The sequence below is a fragment of the Balaenoptera ricei genome, chromosome 6 (genome assembly GCF_028023285.1).
Source record: "Balaenoptera ricei isolate mBalRic1 chromosome 6, mBalRic1.hap2, whole genome shotgun sequence".
NCBI classification, from domain to species: domain Eukaryota; kingdom Metazoa; phylum Chordata; class Mammalia; order Artiodactyla; family Balaenopteridae; genus Balaenoptera; species Balaenoptera ricei.
In genome coordinates, this window is record NC_082644.1 from 10,758,026 (window position 1) to 10,783,796 (window position 25,771).

At 37.8% G+C, this 25,771-nt stretch overlaps 1 protein-coding gene across 4 annotated transcripts in view; it reads left to right on the top strand.

The window, feature by feature from the left end:
* Positions 1-25,771, top strand: part of FBXO16 (F-box protein 16) — a 62,345-nt gene that overhangs the window by 17,928 nt on the left and 18,646 nt on the right. For 3 of the 4 annotated variants that reach the window (XM_059926214.1, XM_059926216.1, XM_059926215.1), the window contains exons 4-7: positions 4,400-4,606; positions 15,208-15,372; positions 18,946-19,178; positions 25,055-25,157. In XM_059926214.1, the coding sequence (XP_059782197.1) occupies positions 4,400-4,606; positions 15,208-15,372; positions 18,946-19,178; positions 25,055-25,157 (708 nt within the window). The remainder of the gene's footprint in view (positions 1-4,399; positions 4,607-15,207; positions 15,373-18,945; positions 19,179-25,054; positions 25,158-25,771) is intronic. The other variant, XM_059926217.1, reaches the window with a different exon arrangement.

The window sequence follows — 25,771 nt, forward strand, 5'->3', positions numbered from 1 at the left end:
GAATATTGCAGTGTGTGTAGGCACATGTATGTTTGTGTGTGTGTGTGTTGGAAACAACCTAAATGGTATCAGTAGTATATTGAATAAATAGATCATGGCATATGTGTACTTCTATGAATGACTGGAGAAAATATCATGCTCTGAAGTTCATTGCATATCTGGATGTTTATGGCTATATTTTGTTTGTTTTTAAAACTGTTGTGTAGTATTCCATGGGGTGGGTATACTCTAATTTATTTAACTGCTTCCCTATTTTTTAAAAATAAATTTATTTATTTAATTATTTTTTTTTGGCTGCTTTGGGTCTTCGTTGCTGCGCGTAGGCTTTCTCTAGCTGTGGCGAGCGGGGGCTACTCTTTGTTGCGGTGCACAGGCTTCTCATCGCGGTGGCTTCTCTTTGTGGAGCACGGGCTCTAGGCGCGCAGGCCTCAGTAGTTGTGGCATGCAGTCTCAGTAGCTATGGCTCACGGGCTCTAGAGTGCAGGCTCAGTAGTTGTGGCGCATGAGCTTAGTTGCTCCGCAGCATGTGGGATCTTCCTGGACCAGGGCTCAAACCCATATCCCCTGCATTGGCAGGCAGATTCTTAACCACTGCGCCACCAGAGAAGCCCCTATATTTTTTAAAAAATTTTATTGACGTATAGTTGATTTACAATGTTGTATTAATCTGCTGTACAGCAAAGTGATTCAGTTATACATATGTATATATTCTTTTCCATTATGGTTTATCACAGGGTATTGAATATGGTCCCCTGTGCTATACAATAGGACCTTGTTGTTTCAACTGCTTCCCTATTGATGGCTGTATGTATATGTAAATGCATAGAAATGCATGAACATCAAACTGTAAACAGTGGTTATTACTGGGGAATGGAGTGAGATTTGATGGGAAGGAATAAAGAGGATTTTCATGTTTAATTCTACAAGTACCTATTTGAAACTTTTAAAACAATAATGTATTCATGCTTTTATTGTGAAATTAAGTGTTTGATAATAAGATTCAGAAACTCAAGCAGATTAAGATAATATAACCAGTAAGCAAAAAATAACAAGCCTCTGTCTTCATCTTGCCCCTCGCTCCCCGGGAACTTTCCTTGCTATTTGGTGTAAGATGAGTGGCACTGATGCTCTAGCAACTGTCCTCACTTCCTGAAAATGCAGCAAGAATCGTTGTAACAACTACTCTGAAAATAGGACTTTCACAATTCTATTGTCAAGAAAGCCCTATAAAAAGGCATTTAAAAATTATAAAATATAATATGATATGATATAAGATAGTATAGCATAATATAATATAGCATAGTGTCATATAATATATAATGTTAAAAAGGAACTATTTAAAAAAGGATTATTTACTTTTTGGATTATTCCTAGCACTTTTAAATTCCAAAGGGATTTTCCCCAACTGTTAAGCATTCTTCTGAGTCTTCTACCCACCTTCAATTGGTAGGAGTTCAAGGAATGCAAATTAGTTTTCTTTTAGCCTAAATAAACACAATTAGAAAGGAAAAATCCCTCGAGGCAAAGAACACCAATCAAAGCCAAATATAAATTATCTTTGTTGTAATCAGGGAAATAAATGAGGAACCAATGTAATGATCTTTTTAATCCCTAGAGGAAAATGTTTTAATGTTTTCTTTTATAGATTTCTTCAGCATTTTATAATCCTAATGTTCTTTTATATTCATTCTAAATCACTTGTTCTTCAATCTGAGCTCATTCTCTTTTTGTGGGCGTCCATGAAAGTAATTGAGCTAACCTCAGTGATTTGAAATGTACTTCCCGTCCTTGTCAATGTACAAACGTGGTAATTTTATGCTTTGTAATTTAATTGTTTGCATATCTATTCTTTTTACATTGATTTACCCCACATACTTATTATTTTTAACATCACTATGATATTTTATAATATTAACTGCCATGACTACGAATCATGCACCGTATTAGGAATTTTATACATATTTTATTTAATCCTCCGACAATCCTGCAATTTAGATATAATTATTCTTAATGTGTAAATGAAGAAATTAAGAGGTTGTTAGTGAGACTCAAATGGCCTCACTCCCAAATCCACCATCCATCTGTAATGCCATACTTTCTCTTATCATGCTGATATATTAGTTTGCTGAGCTGATCCACTCTTGTTAGGCATTTGAGGTTATTTCTGATTTCTTGCAGTGCTAATAATATCCCATAAAAATTATTTTGTAAGCATAATCATCATGGGTCCCCACGTAGCTCAGTTTCTACAGAGCCACATAGCACTGCCCAAAAGTAATGTAAAAAATGATTACCAATATTCATTTGGTCTCTCAAAGAAAAATCACAGGGGATCCAATTCAAAACTCATAACAATACTTCCCACATCTCCTTCCTTCATTCCCCAGTTCTCTCACACTCTATAACTGCTGCAGAGGCAATTACAGTCTGAACCCCCCAAACTCCCTACAAGCCCAAGCCCTGCAGCTCTTGTATCTCCATATGCCTCCCCGTTGGCTCTTTATTTTATAGATCAAAGCAGCTTCTTGGGCCTGATCCTTCCCCTGGCCCTGGCCATTCTGGTCCGACTTCTCTATATTCATTCTAATAATCCAACCCCAAAGGAAAGAAGTCTCATTTTGTGGGAGTTGGAAATATGGACTGTGCAGAAACAAACGTAGAAGAAATCTGGGAACACTCACACGTGAATACATTTTATTCACTTATTTGTAAGTTAAGGTTTTTTGGGGTTTTTTTTTTTCATTTTAGGATTCTCCATCCCCCCAACCCCACCCCCTGCGCATGAATTATAGTCTCCAAAGTGAGATTCATGGGTCCCTGAATAGATCTGTAACAGTGAATAGTTTTAATCAAGAAGTATTCCTACTAATTAAAAAGATACATCCTATGATTATAACAAAGTTGACTTGTCATAAGGCTTATAAAAAATACATTTTTACTTTATATGCCTTTTTAGGTGGTCAATGTATTTTATGATTACAACTAAGGTTTATTATAAAATTCTGATTACTTTATAATAACTAATAAACCTCTATATGTTAAATGCAATAGTATACAAAATACAAGTAGCCCCAAACTTCCCTGTTTTCTCTTCTCTAATGGCCTAAAGGAGAAAAGAGATTTAGAGTCTGGTAATGGCCCCTTCAGCTGCTAGGTGTTCCCCTAAGAGGCTTTCTTTTGGTTTTGGCCAGCCCTCAATTTCTTATCTCTGATCAGTCGCTGGTCTTGGGACTGGTTTGGGGTTATCTCTGAGGAAAACTGTGAAGTAACCAAAGCTTTTGTTTGGCATGCCCCAGATGGCTTTGGCATCTACTTCCTATCTCTGGTTCTTTTTTCCCAGGTCCCCCTATCAACTTTTCCTTTGCAATCATATCAATCATTTACATATTAGTAGAACTTTAACCCTGTATATTCCCCTTCTCAGGGATATTTGCTTGCTATACCTTATCTCCGATTGTGAACACAAAGGTTTGTTTCTCGTCCTGGCGTTTTAATCTCTAACGAGTTAATAGAGAAACTGTTGGGGGAGTGAGGCTGCCCAAGTGTCTTCTCTTGAGGTTGTACAGACGGTCCCGACTTAGGGTGATTCAACTTAGTGAATTTTCGGCTTTATGACTGTGCAAAAATGATAGACATTAGGCAGAAACCATATTTAAAATTGTAAATTTTGGGGTTTTTTTTCAGGCTAGCTGTGTGCAGTAGGATATTCTCTTATGATGCTGGGCAACCAGCAAGCCACAGTTCCCAGTCAGCCACGTGATCACGAGGATACATAATGAATACACTCACAACCTTCTGCACCCAGACAACCATTCTGTTTTTCACGTTCAGTCTAGTATTCAATAAATTACATGAGATAGTCAACACTTTATTATAAAGTAGGCTTTGTGTTAGATGATTTTGCCCAACTGTAGGCTCATGGAAGTGTTCTGAGCACGTTTAAGGTAGGCTGGGCTAAGCTAGGATGTTTGGTAGGTTAGGTGTATTAAATGCATTTTCGACTTATGATATTTTCAACTTATGATGGGTGTATCAGGAAGTAACTCCATCAGAAGTTGAGGAAGATTTGTATTTTATAAGTATATATATTCTCAGTTTATGAATATGGCCAGCTCTCAACTTACTGTTTTTATGTAACTCCAAGTTTTGTGGTCAAGTGCACTTCTGTGTCCACACCCCAGTCTTGCACGGGCTCACCCACGCAAACATGAGAAAGGACAGATAAGTGGTAAAACGTGGAATTTACTAGTTAGGGAAAGAAATACATGCTATTCATTAGGAATAAATTCCTAAACTCACTTTCTATGCCATTCTTATCTCTTCTTTTTACAATGCATCTCTGGTGTCAGACTAAACCTGGAGCTTTTTTTTGTTTTCTTTTCCTTTTTTTTTTCCCCAGTTTGACAAATGGACAGACTCTCAAAGGAGAAGAATCCTGACAGGGCTGTTAGAACGCTGCTCCCTGTCACAGCAAAAGTTCTGCTGTCGAAAGCTTCAGGAAAAAATTCCAGCAGAAGCTCTGGATTTTACTACCAAGCTTCCAAGGGTGTTATCTTTATATATCTTTTCTTTCCTGGATCCCCGAAGCCTTTGTCGTTGTGCACAGGTAAAGACAAAGAAGCAGTGTATGGCATCTTGTAAAGACAGCCTAGAAAACGCTGAAACTTGAGGAAAAAAACAGCACGTACACAAAACTAAGAAGTAGATGAGATGCTTAGTATGACTAGTCTGTACAGTTTGAATTAACCCTCATCTCCTTTGTGTCTGACTCTGCATTTAGTGCTCAAGAGCGGGAAAAAGTGTAAGACACTACTAAGTGTCCACAAAATAGTATTAACTAGCTGGGGAAACAAATACACATATATGTAATGGTTCATCAGCAAAATAGTCTTATATTGCACAGCACAGAACTACAGTAAAATCCTAAACTGTGGAGTGCAGGCCATTCATAAATAGAAAAGCTTAAAATAAGGTGCTCAATAATTACAAAAGAATATGAGACTAAAAGTCTTCAGAGTGGGCAGATGTGCTCACAGGGGTGAGGTTGGGAAAGGATCTGACCATTATTTTCTTACAAGTAATTCCATGGTGTATTAAAGTATATTATTTAAGATATAAAACTGATAGTCATTTTGTTGATTCTTTTCATAGTCTAGTAAGACCAGAAATTACCTGTTACTTTGCATTCACATACGTGTAACATGGTAACTTTAGTTTTTAAGATTAAGAAAATGAATGCAGGAAGAAGCCGTCGAGACCACCGCAGAGGTCAAAGACGGCCAGAGAGTGGGGGCTGCCGTCCACCGTGCCCCGGTAGAAGCAGTGGCCCCGGTGGCGCCGGGTCGCGTTCGGCCCGCCTCCTGCGGGCACAAAGCCAGCGGCGCCCACCGAACCATCCCGCTCTAGGTCCAGGAGGAACCTCCGGCCGCCCGCGTAGATCAGCTGTGTGGATGAAAGGCTCTTGGTGCTCCAGCCAGGCATCAGGGCTGTGCCTCTGAGGTGGGAGAGCCAACTTCAGGACACTGGTCCACAAGAGACCTACCAGCTCCACGTAATACCAAACGGCAAAAATCTCTCAGAGATCTCCATCTCAACATCAAGACCCAGCTTCACTCAACGACCAGCAAGCTACAGGGCTGGACACCCTATGCCAAACAACTAGCAAGACAGGAACACAGTCCCATCCATTAGCAGGGAGGCTGCCTAAAATCATAAGGCCACAGACACCCCAAAACACACCACCAGACGTGGACGTGCCCACCAGAAAGACAAGATTCAACCTCATCCACCAGAACATAGGCAATAGTCCCCTCCACCAGGAAGCCTACACAACCCACTGAACCAACCTTACCCACTGGGGACAGATACCAAAAACAACGGGAACTACGAACCTGCAGCCTGTGAAAAGGAGACCCCAAACACAGTAAGATAAGCAAAATGAGACGACAGAAAAACACACAGCAGATGAAGGAGCAGGGTCAAAACACACCAGACCTAACAAATGAAGAGGAAATAGGTAGTCTACCTGAAAAAGAATTCAGAATAATGATAGTAAGGATGATCCAAAATCTTGGAAATAGAATAGACAAAATGCAAGAAACATTTAACAAGGACGTAGAAGAACTAAAGAGGAACCAAGCAACGATGAAAAACACAATAAATGAAATTAAAAATACTCTAGATGGGATCAATAGCAGAATAACTGAGGCAGAAGAAAGGATAAGTGACCTGGAAGATAAAATGGTGGAAATAACTACTGCAGAGCAGGATAAAGAAAAAAGAATGAAAAGAACTGAGGACAGTCTCAGAGACCTCTGGGACAACATTAAACACACCAACATTCGAATTATAGGGGTCCCAGAAGAAGAAGAGAAAAAGAAAGGGACTGAGAAAATATTTGAAGAGATTATAGTTGAAAACTTCCCTAATATGGGAAAGGAAATAGTTAATCAAGTCCAGGAAGCACAGAGAGTCCCATACAGGATAAACCCAAGGAGAAACACGCCAAGACACATATTAATCAAACTGTCAAAAATTAAATATAAAGAAAACATATTAAAAGCAGCAAGGGAAAAACAACAAATAACACACAAGGGAATCCCCATAAGGTTAACAGCTGATCTTTCAGCAGAAACTCTGCACGCCAGAAGGGAGTGGCAGGATATACTTAAAGTGATGAAGGAGAAAAACCTACAACCAAGATTACTCTACCCAGCAAGGATCTCATTCAGATTTGATGGAGAAATTAAAAACTTTACAGACAAGCAAAAGCTGAGAGAGTTCAGCACCACCAAACCAGCTTTACAACAAATGCTAAAGGAACTTCTCTAGGCAAGAAACACAAGAGAAGGAAAACACCTACAATAACAAACCCAAAACATTTAAGAAAATGGGAATAGGAACATACATATCGATAATTACCTTGAATGTAAATGAATTAAATGCTCCCACCAAAAGACACAGACTGGCTGACTGGATACAAAAACAAGACCCATATATATGCTTTCTACAAGAGACCCACTTCAGACCTAGAGACACATACAGACTGAAAGTGAGGGGATGGAAAAAGATATTCCATGCAAATGGAAATCAAAAGAAAGCTGGAGTAGCAATTCTCATATCAGACAAAATAGACTTTAAAATAAAGAATATTATAAGAGACAAAGAAGGACACTATATAATGATCAAGGGATTGATCCAAGAGGAAGGTATAACAATTGTAAATATTTATGCACCCAACATAGGAGCACCTCAATACATAAGGCAAATACTAACAGCCATAAAAGGGGAAATTGACAGCAACACAATCATAGTAGGAGACTTTAACACCCCACTTTCACCAATGGACAGATCATCCAAAATGAAAATAAATAAGGAAACACAAGCTTTAAATGATACATTAAACAAGATGGACTTAATTGATATTTACAGGACATTCCACCCAAAAACAACAGAATACACATTTTTCTCAAGTGCGCATGGAACATTCTCCAGGATAGATCATATCTTGGGTCACAAATCAAGCCTTGGTAAATTTAAGAAAATTGAAATAGTATCAAGTATCTTTTCCGACCACAACGCTATGAGACTAGATATCAATTACAGGAAAAGATGTGTAAAAAACACAAACACATGGAGGCTACACAATACACTACTTAATAACGAAGTGATCACTGAAGAAATCAAAGGGGAAATCAAAAAATACCTAGAAACAAATGACAATGGAGATACGACGACCCAAAACCTATGGGACGCAGCAAAAGCAGTGCTAAGAGGGAAGTTTATAGCAATACAAGCCTACCTCAAGAAACAGGAAACATCTCGAATAAACAACCTAACCTTGCACCTAAAGCAATTAGAGAAAGAAGAACAAAAAAACCCCAAAGCTAGCAGAAGGAAAGAAATCATAAAGATCAGGTCAGAAATAAATGAAAAAGAAATGAAGGAAACAATAGCAAAAATCAATAAAACTAAAAGCTGGTTCTTTGAGAAGATAAACAAAATTGATAAACCATTAGCCAGACTCATCAAGAGAAAAAGGGAGAAGACTCAAATCAATAGAATTAGAAATGAAAAAGGAGAAGTAACCACTGACACTGCAGAAATACAAACGATCATGAGAGATTACTACAAGCAACTCTACGCCAATAAAATGGACAACCTGGAAGAAATGGACAGATTCTTAGAAATGCACAAACTGCCGAGACTGAACCAGGAAGAAATAGAAAATATGAACAGACCAATCACAAGCACTGAAATTGAAACTGTGATTAAAAACCTTCCAACAAACAAAAGCCCAGGACCAGATGGCTTCACAGGTGAATTCTATCAAACATTTAGAGAAGACCTAACACCTATCCTTCTCAAACTCTTCCAAAATATTGCAGAGGGAGGAACACTCCCAAACTCATTCTACGAGGCCACCATCACCCTGATACCAAAACCAGACAAAGATGTCACAAAGAAAGAAAACTACAGGCCAATATCACTGATGAACATTGATGCAAAAATCCTCAACAAAATACTAGCAAACAGAATCCAACAGCACATTAAAAGGATCATACACCATGATCAAGTGGGGTTTATCCCAGGAATGCAAGGATTCTTCAATATACGTAAATCAATCAATGTGATACACCATATTAACAAATTGAAGGAGAAAAACCATATGATCATCTCAATAGATGCAGAGAAAGCCTTTGACAAAATTCAACACCCATTTATGATAAAAGCCCTGCAGAAAGTAGGCATAGAGGGAACTTTCCTCAACATAATAAAGGCCATATATGACAAACCCACAGCCAACATTGTCCTCAATGGTGAAAAACTGAAACCATTTCCACTAAGATCAGGAACAAGACAAGGTTGCCCACTCTCACCACTATTATTCAACATAGTTTTGGAAGTGTTAGCCACAGCAATCAGAGAAGACAAAGAAATAAAAGGAATCCAAATCAGAAAAGAAGAAGTAAAGCTGTCACTGTTTGCAGATGACATGATACTATACATAGAGAATCCTAAAGATGCTACCAGAAAACTCCTAGAGCTAATCAATGAATTTGGTAAAGTAGCAGGATACAAAATTAATGCACAGAAATCTCTTGCATTTCTATACACTAATGACGAAAAATCTGAAAGTGAAATTAAGAAAACACTCCCGTTTACCATTGCAACAAAAAGAATAAAATATCTAGGAATAAACCTACCTAAGGAGACAAAAGACCTGTATGCAGAAAATTATAAGACACTGATGAAAGAAATTAAAGATGATACAAATAGATGGAAAGATATACCATGTTCCTGGATTGGAAGAATCAACATTGTGAAAATGACTCTACTACCCAAAGCAATCTACAGATTCAATGCAATCCCTATCAAACTACCACTGGCATTTTTCACAGAACTAGAACAAAAAATTGCACAATTTGTATGGAAACACAAAAGACCCCGAATAGCCAAAGCAATCTTGAGAATGAAAAATGGAGCTGGGGGAATCAGGCTCCCTGACTTCAGACTATATTACAAAGCTACAGTAATCAAGACAGTTTGGTACTGGCACAAAAACAGAAATATTGATCAATGGAACAGGATAGAAAGCCCAGAGATAAACCCACGCACATATGGTCACCTTATCTTTGATAAAGGAGGCAAGCATATACAGTGGAGAAAAGACAGCCTCTTCAATAAGTGGTGCTGGGAAAATTGGACAGATACATGTAAAAGTATGAAATTAGAACACTCCCTGACACCATGCACAAAAATAAACTCAAAATGGATTAAAGACCTAAGTGTAAGACCAGACACTATCAAACTCTTAGAGGAAAACATAGGCAGAACACTCTATGACATACATCACAGCAAGATTCTTTTTGACCCAGCTCCCAGAGAAATGGAAATAAGAACACAAATAGACAAATGGGACCTAATGAAACTTAAAAGCTTTTGCACAGCAAAGGAAACCATAAACCAGACGAAAAGACAACCATCAGAATGGGAGAAAATATTTGCAAATGAAGCAACTGACAAAGGATTAATCTCCAAGATTTACAAGCAGCTCATGCAGCTCAATAACAAAAAAACGAACAACCCAATCCAAAAATGGGCAGAAGACCTAAACAGACATTTCTCCAAAGAAGATATACAGATGGCCTACAGACACATGAAAGAATGCTCAACATCATTAATCATTAGAGAAATGCAAATCAAAACTACAATGAGATATCATCTCACACCGGTCAGAATGGCCATCATCAAAAAATCTAGAAACAATAAATGCTGGAGAGGCTGTGGAGGAAAGGGAACTCTCTTGCACTGTTGGTGGGAATGTAAATTGATACAGCCACTATGGAGAACAGTATGGAGGTTCCTTAAAAAACTACAAATAGAACTACCATACGATCCAGCAATCCTACTACTGGGCATATACCCTGAGAAAACCATATTTCAAAAAGAGTCATGTACCAAAATGTTCATTGCAGCTCTATTTACAATAGCCAGGACATGGAAGCAACCTAAATGTCCATCGACAGATGAATGGATAAAGAAGATGTGGCACATATATACAATGGAATATTACTCAGCCATAAAAAGAAATCAAATGGAGGTATTTGTAATGAGGTGGATGGAGTTAGAGTCTGTCATACAGAGTGAAGTAAGTCAGAAAGAGAAAAACAAATACAGTATGCTAACACATATATACGGAATCTAAGGGAAAAAAAAGCCATGAAGAACCTAGTGGCAAGACGGGAATAAAGACACAGACCTACTAGAGAATGGACTTGAGGATATGGGGAGGGGGTGGGGTGAGATGTGACAGGGTGAGAGAGTGTCATGGACATATATACAGTACCAAATGTAAAATAGATAGCTAGTGGGAAGCAGCCGCATAGCACAGGGAGATCAGCTCGGTGCTTTGTGACCACCTAGAGGGGTGGGATGGGGAGGGTGGGAGGGAGGGAGATGCAAGAGGGAAGAGATATGGGAACATATTGTATATGTATAATTGATTAACTTTGTTATAAAGCAGAAGCTAACACACCATTGTAAGGCAATTATACTTCAATAAAGATGTTTAAAAAAAAAAAAAAGAAAAGAAAATGAATGCAGTAAGATATATGAATTATTCAATGAATGGTGTTGAGACAATTGGGCAGCTATCTGGAAAAAAATTCTAGAAGGATAAAAGATTGATATGAAATTAAAGGAAACCATTAAAGTACTCAAAGGAGGGAATTCCCTGGCGGTCCAGTGATTAGGACTCTGCACTTTCACTGCTGAGGGCCCGGATTCCATCCCTGGTCGGGGAACTAAGATCCTGAAAGCCAAAAATGTACTCAAAGGAAACATAGGGGAGGAGGCCTTTGTGAGTATTCTATAATATTCAGGGCCTCAAAAGAAAATATATAACTTAAAATCTTTATTTATTTTATATATTTTGTATATATATTATATATGTTTTATAAATAAGAATAAAGAAAACAGATTTTAAGTTGTGACTATAAAAATTAAAAAATTTTCTCCATGGAAAAGAACACTATAAATAAATCCAAACAGTAAACAAGAGGGAATTCCCTGGCAGTCCAGTGGTTAGGACTCTGCGCTTTCACCGCCGAGGGCCCAGGGTTCAGTTCCTGGTCAGGGTTCAGTTGCTGCAAGCTGTATGGTACTGCCAAAAAAAACAAAAAAAAAAGTACACAGGGAGAAAAACATATGGCCAGCAAAGAGCTAATTTCCTTATTTTTTAAAGAACTACTATAAATCTACATTAAGAAAAAAACAAAAAACAAAACCCAGCAGAAAAATGAGCAAAGGAAGAGAACAAGTAGTTTACAGAAAGAAAAGCAGATATTTCTAAAATATGTAAAATGCTTAGCCTCATTATCATACCATCTTTCATGACTCAGATGGATTAAGTCATTTTTTTTAATGATTCTATTTTATATTGGTGGAGGTGTGGGCAAACAAGCACTTTCATATACTGTTGGTAGATAAATTGATGCAACCATGACGGAGAACAATTTGTAGTATTCAATTTTTACATAAAGATTCCCTTTGCCCCAGCAGTTCCACTTCTTGGAATTTGTCTGATGGGTATACTTCAACACATGCAAAAATTATGTCTGTGTAAGAATATTGCAGCATAGTTTGTAGTAGCAAAATGTTGGAAACAATGGAAGTGTCTGCTAATAGGGGACCGGTTGCAACCATCTCCACAATATATCATCAGTGAAAAAAGCAGAGGTGCAGAGTTATCTTACCATTTTGGAAAGAAAAAAAAGAGTATATCCATATCTGTTAATATTCTAGAATGACACACAAGAAGCTGGTAACAATGGTTACATCCAGGGAGGAAAATGAGTGGCTAGATGACAGGGATGAGAGAGAATTCTTTTTTACTGTGTGCCCCTTGGTATCTTTGAATTTAGTATTAATGTACACATATTACTTATTCCAAAAATGAAACAATTTTTTAAAAAAGCATAGTGGGACTTCCCTGGTGGGAAGTTAAGACTCCGTGCTCCCAAAGCAGGGGCCCCAGTTTCGATCCCCGGTCAGGCAACTAGATCCCACATGCATGCCACAACTAAGGAGCCCACCTGCCACAACTAAGGAGCCCACCTGCCGCAACTAAGACCCGGCACAACCAAATAAGAAAATAAATAATTAAATATTAAAAAAGGAAAAGAAAAAAAAAAGCATAGCATTTTTTTAAAATAAATTTATTTATTTATTTACGTATTTTTGGCTGTGTTGGGTCTTCGTTGCTGCGCTCAGGCTTTCTTTAGTTGCAGCGAGCGGGGGCTACTCTTCGTTGCGGTGCGCGGGCTTCTCATTGCAGTGGCTTCTGTTTGTTGCAGAGCACTGGCTCTAGGCATGTGGACTTCAGTAGTTGTGGCTGGCAGGCTCTAGAGCGCAGGCTCGGTAGTTGTGGCACACAGGCTTTGTTGCTCCGCAGCATGTGGGATCTTCCTGGACCAGGGCTTGAACCCGTGTCCCTTGCATTTGCAGGCAGATTCTTAACCACTGCGCCACCAGGGAAGTCGCCAACATAGCATTTTAAATGCCCAATAATAGGAGAGTATCATACAGTCATATGATGAATTACTATGCAGCCATTAGAAAACATGTTTTGGAAGAACAGAGATGCTTATTATGTGTAAAATGAAGAAAGCATGATTTTAAATTGTATACAGAGTTTCCCAGTTTTGTTTCGTATATGCCTAGAAAGCAGATGGCAAGGAAAAGAACTCTACCAAGTTGTTAATAATGGTCATCTCTGATTGATGGGGTTATGGGTATTGTTTTTCTTCAAGCTTCTCAGAATTTTCCAAATGTTTCACAATGAGAATGTTATCATTCCAGGGAGATGTTATTTTAAATAACTAATCCTCTCATCTATGTGCACCATATGTCAGTCTTGCAAGATTTCAGCATCGTATTTTATTCCCAGAACTGACTGTGAAGCAGTTGTTCTTCAGCTAGATTTAAAGTAAACAGTAAAGTCATTGCACCAAAATGAGCTTTGAGCTGTTTAAAAATATGGTGGGGGATGCTTTATAGTTTTTTGTTTTGTTTACTTTTTTTTTTTTTTTTGGCTGCATTGGGTCTTCATTGCTGCGTGCGGGCTTTCTCTAGTTGCAGCGAGCGGGGTCTACTCTTCGTTGCGGTGCGCGGGCTTCTCATTGCGGCGGCTTCTCTTGTTGCGGAGCAGAGGCTCTAGGCGCACGGGCTTCAGTATTTGTGGCACGTGGGCTCAGTAGTTGTGGCGCATGGGCTTAGTTGCTCCTGGCATGTGGGATCTTTCTGGACCAGGGATCAAACCCGTGTCCCCTGCATTGGCAGGCAGATTCTTAGCCAATGTGCCACGAGGGAAGTCCCTGTCTTATAGTTTTGAAAGCTCTTACCTACCCTTCTCCTCATTCCTGTTTAGTTTAGAAAACAAAAAACAACGAAAAGAAAACTTTATTTACCCCGGTGGGGGGACCCCCAACTTAAATACCCGGGTCTAAACCAGATCTAAGTTTCCTGTTTTCAGAGGAAAAGAGTGAGAATTGAGCAACTTTTCTCCCCATCCCCTCCTTCCCAAACCTCACCTCTCGATTGAATTGAGTTAACTAACCATACGGAGATTAAGGTCTGTGTAGTTTCATGTCTGGTTGAACAAAGTAGATGTGATTTGTTTCTGCCCGCAGGGCTCTATCAGATCCTCTAAGCTTTTTCCTCCTTCCAGCTCCTGAACCTGTCATTGCTTCTAATTGTGCCCTCTCCGGCATGCCTCTCTCCTGCACGTCTCATCTTCAGCGCGTAAAACAATCCTAGACATGATAGGACGGAAGAGGGGAGGAAGAGAGGGATAGATAAATGGATGGATGGGTAGCAAGTTCCATTATGGAGTGTTCTGCTTATTTTTGGGGCACTCAAACATTATTCATTATTTAGTTAATCTTGAAAAAGAAGCCAGTTTTCCAAGGATGAAATTTGAGTTTGAAGGTTAGCTGTCATCTTTGCAACTCTTGATAAGAGACATAGAATGCCTAGTCTCAACTTTATATATGGACTCGACTCTAGTTTCTAACAAGACTTACTCAAAACCTGGAGTAAATTATTGTAAGTACTACTACACATAGTAGGGTCACCTCCACTATTTGCTGGATGTGTAGGATTGACACGAAAGCTATGGAAATGGAATGTATAGAACAAATACTTAATGCTCTATTGAATCTTAAAGGCTATTTAGGACATTCCAATATAGTATTAGCAATGGTGTTCCCTTTATAAAATTTATATTTAGTTAAATCATAAGAATGAAGGGAAAAAAGGAAGCATATCATGAAAAGAATAAGCAATGTGCCAACTGGAGTTTCTGTCACTTTCATATAACTTTCATATGGAGACCTTCAGGAGCCTTTAGGAAGTTCCAAAGTCTATCTGAGCCTCAGTTTCCTCATTTGCAATATGAGAATAATAATTATACTTCCCTCCTTAGGTTGCTATGAGAATGGTTAATAGGTGCTCAATAAACATTAGTTGACTCTGATTCTAAGTCTGAATTAACATTAAAAAAATCCTTCTGCCTGGCTAGGCAGCACTTCAGGCAGGAGGTAACTAAGCTGTGATTTGGAGGAAAGGGGCAGCTCAAAACCTAGAGAAAGTGAGCATGGAAACTGAATAGTTTTTTGTTTTTTAAAATTTTTGTTGTTTTTCCAGGTGAGCTGGCATTGGAAGAACTTAACTGAACTGGATCAGCTCTGGATGCTCAAATGTTTACGGTTTAACTGGTACATCAATTTCTCTCCAACTCCCTTTGAGCAGGGTATATGGAAGAAACACTATATTCAAATGGTGAAAGAACTCCATGTTACCAAGCCCAAGGTAAATTTGGGGAAAGAAGCAACAAAATTACAAACATCCACTATGTAGGAATTCTAGAACTAAGACTAAATGATCAATCTGGAAGTTGGGGAAGGCAGTTGACTCAAAGGAAATATACTATTGATGTGACTTTAAAATTCTCCTTTTCTGAGAACTTGATGGCGCTTTTCAAGGTATCCATGTGAGTTGAGAACTGTCACCTGACACTGCCAAACCACAGTTCCACCCAGGTTAGGACTGGGAGCTTCTCACTCTGTTCAGATTCCTGGATTTCTGTGTCTCTGACGCCTATACCACAGAGTTCTGACACTGGGATTCTGGGGGAGTGTGCAGTCCTTATTACCTGTGGGTCATCACACTTTACGTAACTGATTCAAATTTTCTGTGATTCTACCAGACAAGCTGTAGTTTATTTTTGTATCATTTATAAAGAAGAGTTTTGCAATAAATTAGTAATTAGGGAAGGGCACAATGGGCATGTTAAAGTTCTCTTTACCCTAGAAACTAGCAATGTAAAGCATTTACATATAATCATAAAAAGTAAATAATGTGAGCATAATATTTTCTAGGGGTTTTGCATGCATTATAACCAATGTTTATGTTCATTCTTTTAGTCACAGTTAATTAGGTAACTTATGGGAAATTTTTATGAGCTTTTTCTTTATGGCATGACCTAATATATACTTACAGAGTTATGCATTGTTTTGTACAGTAGATGAGTTCCTGAAAAATTATGTGTAAATTAAAATTTTTTAATGATTTTTAAAACCACAGGGGTTTTCTGTAAAAAAGCTGCCGTGAATCCTTTTCAAATTGAAGAATCCGTTTGAAATATGAATAGTCAGCTCCTGAGCTGACTATTTATCGTGCTCATTTAGGTTTCGTTTTATTGTTTGCTCGAAGAAGAATCCATCTACATTTAATATAGCAATAAACTATGCATAATTAATATTGTTATAATTGCAATGATAAAACTAGTCTTTCTGAGTTCAATAATTGGTGTTCTCCCTGAGGATTTCTTTAAAAAAGAAATTTTTAAACTGAACTGGTAGACAAGTTATTTTAAAAATTACAATAGCTATGACTTATTTTATCAAAAGACTTTTCTTTCTTTTTTTTAAATTTATTTATTTTTATTTTTGGCTGCGTTGGGTCTTCGTTGCCGTGCGCGGACTTATTGCGGTGGCTTCTCTTGTTGCGGAGCACAGGCTCTAGGCACGCGGGCTCAGTAGTTGTGGCTCGCGGACTCTAGAGCACAGGCTCAGTAGTTGTGGCGCACAGGCTTAGTTGCTCTGCGGCATGTGGGATCTTCCTGGACCAGGGCTCAAACCCGTGTCCCCTGCATTGGCAGGCGGATTCTTAACCACTGTGCCACCAGGGAAGTCCCCATGAGACTTTTCTTGACTCTCGTTCTCAATTGTAGGCAGGAAATGGCATTCAATGGCTGAAGCATAGGCTGGTCTGAGGCAGAGGAGAGAAAAGTGATTAACCAACTTGTAGAATGAAAAAAGGTTTTGAGTATTATATATAATACTGACTTTAATGCTTCATCTTCAGCAATAACTCTTTCTCCACAAAATATTTATGCATAACTATATTTTAAAATAATGAATAGTTCTGATGCAAGAAAATTGCCACATCTTTGCTTAGTATTAAATTTCTGTAGGTAGTACTTTTTAATATACCAATTTTAATACCAGTTCTACATAAACTCTTTCAGAAAATAGAGGAAGAGGGAGCACTGCCTAACTCATAACCTTTATACCAAAACTAGATAAAGACTTTACAAGAAAACAAAACAAAACCACAGACCAATACCCCTCATGAACACAGACATAAAAATCCTTTAAAAATATTGGCAAATTAAATCCAGTAATATATTAAAAAATAATAATAAATGATGACCAAGTGGGATGTATCCAAGGAGAATAAAGTTGGCATAATATTCAAAAATCAATCCATGTAATTCACAGAATAAAAGAGAAAAGATGTATGGTCATTTCAATATATGCAAACAAAAGCATTCAAAATTTTTTCAACATTCACAATTTTTAAAATTCTCAAAAAGACTTTGGGTAAAGGGAACAAGATTTTTGTTTACTTAACAGAAAAGTCATCAGTTTTCTTTATTACCTATTCTGTTAATGGGTCAAATATTGTGTACTTTTCAGAATTAATGATGCTTATTTATATATAGTTACTAGCATGCACGCCTAAATTTTCTCCCCTGAAATTGCTTTTTATTATCATGTATTATTTATTCCCAGTGGTGTTAAACAAGACCTCTTCCAGCAAAAACAGATTTCATTCAATATGAACTCAGAGAAATGAAATGAATGTCCATTTTATTTACTTTATTTTATTTTATTTTTTTGTCCGTGCTGTGTGGCTTGGGGTTTTAGTTGCCTGACCAGGAATCGAACCCGAGCCCTAGGCAGTGAAAGCACAGAGTCCTAACCACTGGACCACCAAGGAATTCCCTGAATGTCCATTTAAAATGAGATCTGCACAAAATATTGAATACTAAACCAGTAATGAGCTATCAGTTATATAAATGTAAAATGTCTTCTTACTCTATTAATTACAATCACTCACTAAATGAGTAAATATTTATTAAATACTGTTATGTGCTAGGTGCTAAGAGTATAGTGGCCTTAACCCTGCTTTCTGGAAGCCTAGTCTAGTGGCCCAGGACACAGACAAGCAAATAATTACGACATTGAATACTAAGTGCTATCTGGTAATAGAAATATATACAAAGAACAGTTGAAACAAGGATAAGAAATTAACTGATTTTGTTGGAGGGACTGGGGAATTTTTAAATTTTCACAAACAAGTCGAGCAAACCAATTTACTGAGCAAAGCTTCCCTAATCTCTTAAAGAACAAAAATTAAACCTTTAATGGCTTCTCAGCATACCACTACCACTTCCCTTAGGCTACAACCACATAAAAACCTTATGAATTTTATACACAAAAAATAGACTTTCATTTTGGGCAGTTAAAGCAGAAGTATTCTTTGCGAATGGCTGAAGTTTTGATAACTGATAAAATCTATGAAGTCTGCCCCTACATAATCGAAATTGTCTCTGTGTTTTAGGTATACTTAGGGCTGGGGTACTTTTTTTTTTGGAATGTGTATATTTTTATGAATAAATTAACTGTAGTTGTGGAAAACTGTACAATGATATTGTAGGAGAGGGGGCAGTTCAGGATAGAGAGGTTCAGTGTGTGGACTTGAAGCAGGATAGTCCTGGATTCAAATTCTGACCCTGTGTCGATACTTATGTAGTAGTAGTGAGCAAATTAATTAGTTTATCCTATTTCAGTTTCCTCTTCTGTAAAATGGGAGTAGTTACCATTACCTTTTAGAGTTACTGTGAAGGTTAAATAAAGTAACGCATGAACACTTCTGAGACAGTGCCTGGCACATAGCAAGTAGTCCTGGGTTGGTGGCTGCTATAATCATTGTCACCATTATCATTGCCGTCATGGTGATGATGATGTTCCTTGTTTTACTTCTGTTATTATTATAGTATTTTGAGAACAGAAATAATTAATTTTCTTCTTCTAGACACCTCCAAAAGATGGGTTTGTGATCGCTGATGTTCAACCAGTTACAAGCAGTTCTCCAGAGGAAAAGCCGTCCCCTTCATCAGCTTTCCGGTCCTCTTCCTCTTTAAGAAAGAAGAACCACCCAGGGGAGAAAGAACTCCCACCCTGGCGATCCTCTGACAAACATCCAACTGATATCATTCGCTTCAATTACCTGGACAACTGTGGCCCCATTGAGCAAAGCTGGCAAGGGTGAGAGTCATGCCCTTCTCCACTTCTTTGCTTTTATGTATTTATTTATTTTTTATTATACAGCCATTTTATTTATTTATTTATGTTTAACATCTTTATTGGAATATAATTGCTTTACAATGGTGTGTTAGTTTCTGCTTTATAACAAAGTGAATCAGTTACACATATACATATGTTCCCATATCTCTTCCCTCTTACATCTCCCTCCCTCCCGCTCTCCCCATCCCACACCTCTTTGCTTTTAGAAACAATCGACTGGCACTTCAGTCTATGAAAAGATGAAAACAGAACTTACTGTGAAATACAAATGCTTTTCACTACGTAGAAGCAAAAAGTAATTGAAAAGTAAATGAACTATTATTGGTAAATTTGCCCAGTTCTTTAGGATTTGTTTGCATTTTGTAGCTGTAATGCTTTCCTTACAGCTTCTTTTAATATTTTAATACCTCAAATTCCAATCCAGTACCGTAAGGTTCATTCTAGTCTTTTCCTTTTCCTTTTCCACATTTGTATCTCCCTTCTGTGACAGAGGGAGGGATATACAAATATGTACATCTCCATATACATATCTCCATATATATATACATATATAATTTTGATTATATATTATATGTACATATATAATTTTATATAAAATGTATTATATATAGTAAATACACAGAGTATATATTTACTTAACAAATTCTGAAAGTAATTTCAGAATTGCTAACTCATATCATTATCGAAACAAATCTACTAACTAGAATTCAATATTTGTTTCTGGTTCTTTTTGCCTTTAGCCTGGGTATATACTCATACTACTGTGTTCAAAAGTCATGTGGGTTCTTTTCTTTAAATATCCCCTTCAGTGTGAGTATGTTACATGATTCTAGAGTTAAAACTATGTAAAACTATACAAAAAGCGTACAGAAGGTGGACTCAGAGAATCACCCCCTCCATCTCCTCCACTCTACCATACACTCATCTTTTCCACCCCATTCCCACTTACAAATCTCATGCGTTTCTGGTTTATCCTCCCAGTGTTGCTTTTTGCACAACGTTACAAAATATGCCGTTTTTCAACTCTCTGATCGGCAAAAACTTCAAAGTTTGACAATATATTCTGTTGGTGAGGCTGTGGGCAAGCAGGCACCCTCATACACTGCTGGTGGGAATACACATCGGCGCAAACCTTGTGGAGAAAAATTGTACAACATCCAGCAAAAGATATCTGTATTTATTTTGACCCAGCAATCCCACTTCTAGGAATCAACCTTGAGTACCAAAAGTACATCAGCACAAGGATATTTATTGCAGTATTGTTTATGATTTTGAAATATTGGAAATAACTTAAGTGCCCATAAATAGGAGAGTGTTTGTTGAATAAACTATGTATGGTCCATTCACACAATGAAGTATTAGGCAACTGTAAAAATGAATGAGGAAGATCTCTATGAACTGGTAAGGAGTGATTTCCAGGGTACATAGTTAAGTGAGAAAAGCAAATTGCAAAAGAGTGTCTCTAGTATCCTACCCATAATGTAGAAAGAAAAGAGAGTAAGAAAATATACATCTGTATGTACATATGTATCTGTTCATTTGTTCACACACACACACACAGACACACACACACACGCACACAGGATAAACAAGAAATTAAGGAAACAAAATTTGAAATTTTTGAATATGTTTTAATGCATTTTTCATAGTCTGAGGTTCTATTTCAACAGATTAACACCAAGGCAGCATAAGATAGTGACAGTGTACAGGCTCAGGGGCCATACTGCTTGGGTTCAAATCCAGACTCCCACACTTCTAGCTGTGTGACCCTGGGGAGTCCCTTAACCTCTCTGTGCCCATTTCCACCTCTGTAAAATGGCAATAATAGTAATACCTAAGTCATAGGATCACTGTGAGGATTAATATATGTAGCATGCTTATAATAGTGCCTGACACATAGTAAGTAAGCATTTTTTTTTAGTAGGATGGCTTCTAAAAGGATATTATTTGGCTAAAAAAGGAAAGGGTGATCCCAGAAGGCTTGCTGACTTGGCGACATTCAAATTACATTGGGGTCCTTTGGAGGTGAGATGAGAGTGGTATCCCTAATTCAGCAAGAATTGAGCTCTTTGAGAGCACAGACTATGCCTTACTCATCTTTGTTACCACTGACTATCATTGCAATACTCATTAAATGGTTGATTTCAAAGGAAGTGTAGCCTTTTGATTCATGAACTTCACATTCATCTAGTTGTATCAGAAAAAGTCTAAATAGTTTGCTGAATAATTTAGAAAGTTTGAGGGGGGTGGCGGCGAGACAAGGTACAAAACAGAGTTTGAAAGAAATACTACTATTTACATTTAAATGGGTGGAGGAGGAAGATACATATATACACATTCATATTTTTATATACATACAATATCTCTGGAATATACACAAGAAACTGATACTACCATTTGCCTTCAAGGAGAATGGTAAGTTGGAGACAAGGATGGATAGGAAAGTTTCACTGTATATCTTTTTGAACTCTTGCATTTGGAATCACTGTGAATGTATTCATTGTGTATTGGTCAGTGTATTCCTGGAGATAGTGTCTAAGTTTGTATGTGGCCCTTAGTCTGGACTAGGTTGGTAAATTAGAGAGAGGCAAATTTAGATAGCTAGGCATATGAATGGTACATTAACCTGAGAAAAACCGATAGTCTCCTGCGTTTTCTGTGAGACTCAAATACTATTTGTGAAAGGCAATAATTACATTAAATGTACTTAACACTCCAATTAAAAGGCAGAGATGATCAGAATGGTTAAAAAAGGCAAGAACCAACTATATGCTTTTTTACAAGAGCTACACCTTAAATACTAAGGCACAGTTAGGCTTAAAAATAAAGTGATAGAAAAAGAAGTACCATACAAAGAGGAAGCATAAGAAGGCTAGAATGGGGGGCTTCCCTGGTGGCGCAGTGGTTGAGAATCTGCCTGCCAATGCAGGGGACACGGGTTCGAGCCCTGGTCTGGGAAGATCCCACATGCCGCGGAGCAACTAAGCCCGTGAGCCACAATTACTGAGCCTGCGCGTCTGGAGCCTGTGCTCCGCAACAAGAGAGGTCGCGATAGTGAGAGGCCCGCGCACCGCGATGAAGAGTGGCCCCCGCTTGCCGCAACTAGAGAAAGCCCTCGCACAGAAACGAAGACCCAACACAGCCAAAAATAAATAAATAAAATTTAAAAAAAAAAAAAAGAAAAAAAAAAAAAAAAGAAAAAAAAAAGAAGGCTAGAATGATCGTTAATATCAGTTAAAATAGACATCAAGACAAAGAGTATTTCCAAACAAAAAGAGGGACATTTCATAATGATACAGGGATCTGTAAACTAAACAGAAAGACATAACTGTTGCAAATGCATATGTGCGTAATTACAAAGCCTAAAAGTACAGAAGGCAAAAACTGAAAGATTTTAAAAGATAAACATACAATTCCACAAACATTTTTTTTCAAGTGCATGTGCTACATTCACCAAAATAGACCGGATGCTTGAACTCTTCCAAGAGTCAGTGCCACAGGGGGAAAAAAGAGGTGGGGGAAATGTTCTAGACATAAGAGACATAACAAACCAATGCAGTTGGAATCGAGGCAGGATCTGGTTCAAAAAAGAAAAACTATAATGGGCATTCTTGGGATAACTGCAGAAAGTTGATATGGACCATATATTAAAATGACATTAAAGAATTACTGCTCATTTTCTAAGGTATGATGGCACTAGTGTGGTTAGGTAGGCAAATGTCTTTATCTTAGGAGATGAGTGAAGTATTTGGGGATGAAGTGTCTGCAGTTTACATTTTTATGGCCCAGGGGAGGGGAAAATATATATACACATACACAGAGATGAAGCAAAAATAGAAAAATGTTATCAGTTGTTGAATCTAGTTGGAGAGTATATGGGTAATCACTTTACTGTTCTTTCAACTATTCTGTATGTTTGAAATTTCTTAATTAAAAGCTGGTGGAAATTTTTGAAGATTAAGTATCAGGAAATATTTGGGCAAAGCTGGTCTTCTTTTGTTTTGTTTTGTTTTTTGGCCACGCAGCTTGAGGGATCTTAGTTCTCCAGCCAGGGATTGAACCTGGGCCCCCTGCAATGGAGGTATGGAGTCTTAACCACAGGACTGCCAGGGAAGTCCCAATAAAACTTTTTATAATGAAAATTCAAATATATGCAAAAGTAAAGAGAATAGAACCTCTTATAACCACCATTGAGCATTAACAGTTTTCAACACATGACCTGTCTGGTTTCATTCATACCTCACCCACTCTGCTGTTCCCCCTGTTTACTTTGGAGACAAATCCAAATGTCATATTATTTCATTCATACATATTTCAAGGCCTCTCCTTAAAAGATAGACTCTGTCTAAAAATCATAAGATGATACCATTATCACTTCTAAGTCAGTGAATGATGCCTTAATATAATCAATCAAGTATCAAGTCAGTTTTCAGGTTTCCTTGAATGTCTCATAAGGGTTTGATATTTTTAAACAGTTGATTTGTTTAATCAGGTCCCAAATAAGGTCTACATATTACATTTGGTCCATGTGTCACTTAAGTTTTTTGGGGTTTTTTGATCCATAGGTTTCTTCTCTGCCCTCTTTTTTTTCCCCTTGCAATTTGTTTGTTATAGAAATCAGGTCATTTATCCTACAGACCTTCTCACCTTCTGGTTTTTGGGGACTGTACTCCCAGCATGTTCCTCTGTCTCCTGTACAAGTACCAGTCATCAGATCTGGAGGCCTGAGTGTATAATGCTCAGGTACTTCCATCATGAGGCACATGGTTTCTGTTTGTCTCTCTTTTTGTGATGTTAGTGGCCATTGATGATCATTGCCTTGGTCCATTATTTTAGGCAAACTTTTTCCGGAAAGGGCTGAACAGCAAATACATTAGGCTTTGCAGGACATATCTCTGTCATAACTGCTCAACTCCAACATTGCAGCCTGAAAATCGCCATTGATCGTATGTAAGAAGTAAGCATGACTGTGTTTCAGTAAAATTTTATTTACAAAAACAGGCATGGGTCTGCATTGGCCTCTGGGCTGTAGTTTGTGGATCCCTACTTTGTCCTATTACATACAGTAGTTTTAGAAAACAAATATTAGTATTAATGCAAACAACAGGATTACTAAAAACAGTTTAAGATTTCTTTGCCTGTGTTTTTGTCCTTAGGATATATTCTACTAAGACTATTCAGACAAATTACTATGTTAAAGTCCCACGAAGTAATTCCTTTGTGTGGGGTAATGCCACCAACTGGAGAGATAAGATCATTTGTTTCATTTTGTTTTTAGATTTTTAGGAATTTTCTTCCTTCATTTTATTTTATAATTTTGATATGGTTCCAAAGTCAGATACACAAAACAAAGTGTATTTGGAGAAGTCTAGCTTCTGTTCCGACCCCTCCATACTGTTCCCTGTTCCTAACTGGACCACAAAGGAATCCTGCTGATAGGTAACTATTTTGCAAAGTGTCGTGGTGCAGTCCTTCCATTTAAAAATATATAAACAAATACACACACACACCCCTTTCTGAAAGAAATGGTGTCACACAGTACATACCATTTTATCCCCCTTTCTTTTTTCATGTAACAATATATCCTGGAGATCACTCCACAGTTATATAAAGAACTATTCTGCCTTCCTTTTTACAATTTACAGTCCTCCATTGTGTGGATGTGTCAGAGTTTATTGCACCCATTCTCTATTGATAGATATTTGGCTTGTTTCCAGTTGAGTGAAGACAATCTTTTAAACCAGAGGTACAACAAAATGAAATGGACAAACAGCTATGCCAACCACCAAAGCTTTAAAATGATATTTATAATTTTTCCAATGCTTTCCAATTTACAGAAGAAGGAAAAGACACGAAATGACCCCAGATTTCAACCGACAGTCACGTGATAAGAAAAATAAATCACAGGACAGATCTAAACTCAGAAAAGCACAGTCACTGGTAAGTATTTCTTACAAAAGATTCCCCAACATAATGTTAATGATAATTGCTGGATCTCTAATCCTATTCGCAAGATTGAATTTGGTTTTTTTGTTTTAATTTTTTAATTTTTAAAATTTTTAATTTATTTATTTGGCTGTGTCGGGTGTAAGTTGCAGCATGCGGGGTCTTTGTTGCGGCCTGCAGGATCTTTCGTTGCAGCGTGTGGGCTCAGAAGTTGCTGCGCGCAGGCTTAGTTGCCCTGGGGCATGTGGGATCTTAGCTCTCCAACCAGGGATCGAACCCGCGTCCTGGGCATTGGAAGGCGGATTCTTAACCCCTGGACCACTGGGGAAGTCCCTGAATTTGTTTTTTTTTTAATCAGAATCATCAAGTGGTGGTTTAAATCCTAGTCTCTGACACTGACTGACTAGCTGTGTGACCTTGAAGATGCCCTTTATTTTATCTCTCTGAGCCTCTGTTTTCCCACCTGTTTAAAAAAAAAAAAAAGAGAAAAAAGCCTGGATGAACTGATGTGTATGAATCTGCTTTGAAAACTGTACAGTATAAAGGGAGCATTATTATCATTGGTTCTTTCTTCTTCTGTGAGGCCTTTGGAGTGGGGGGAGAGGAGA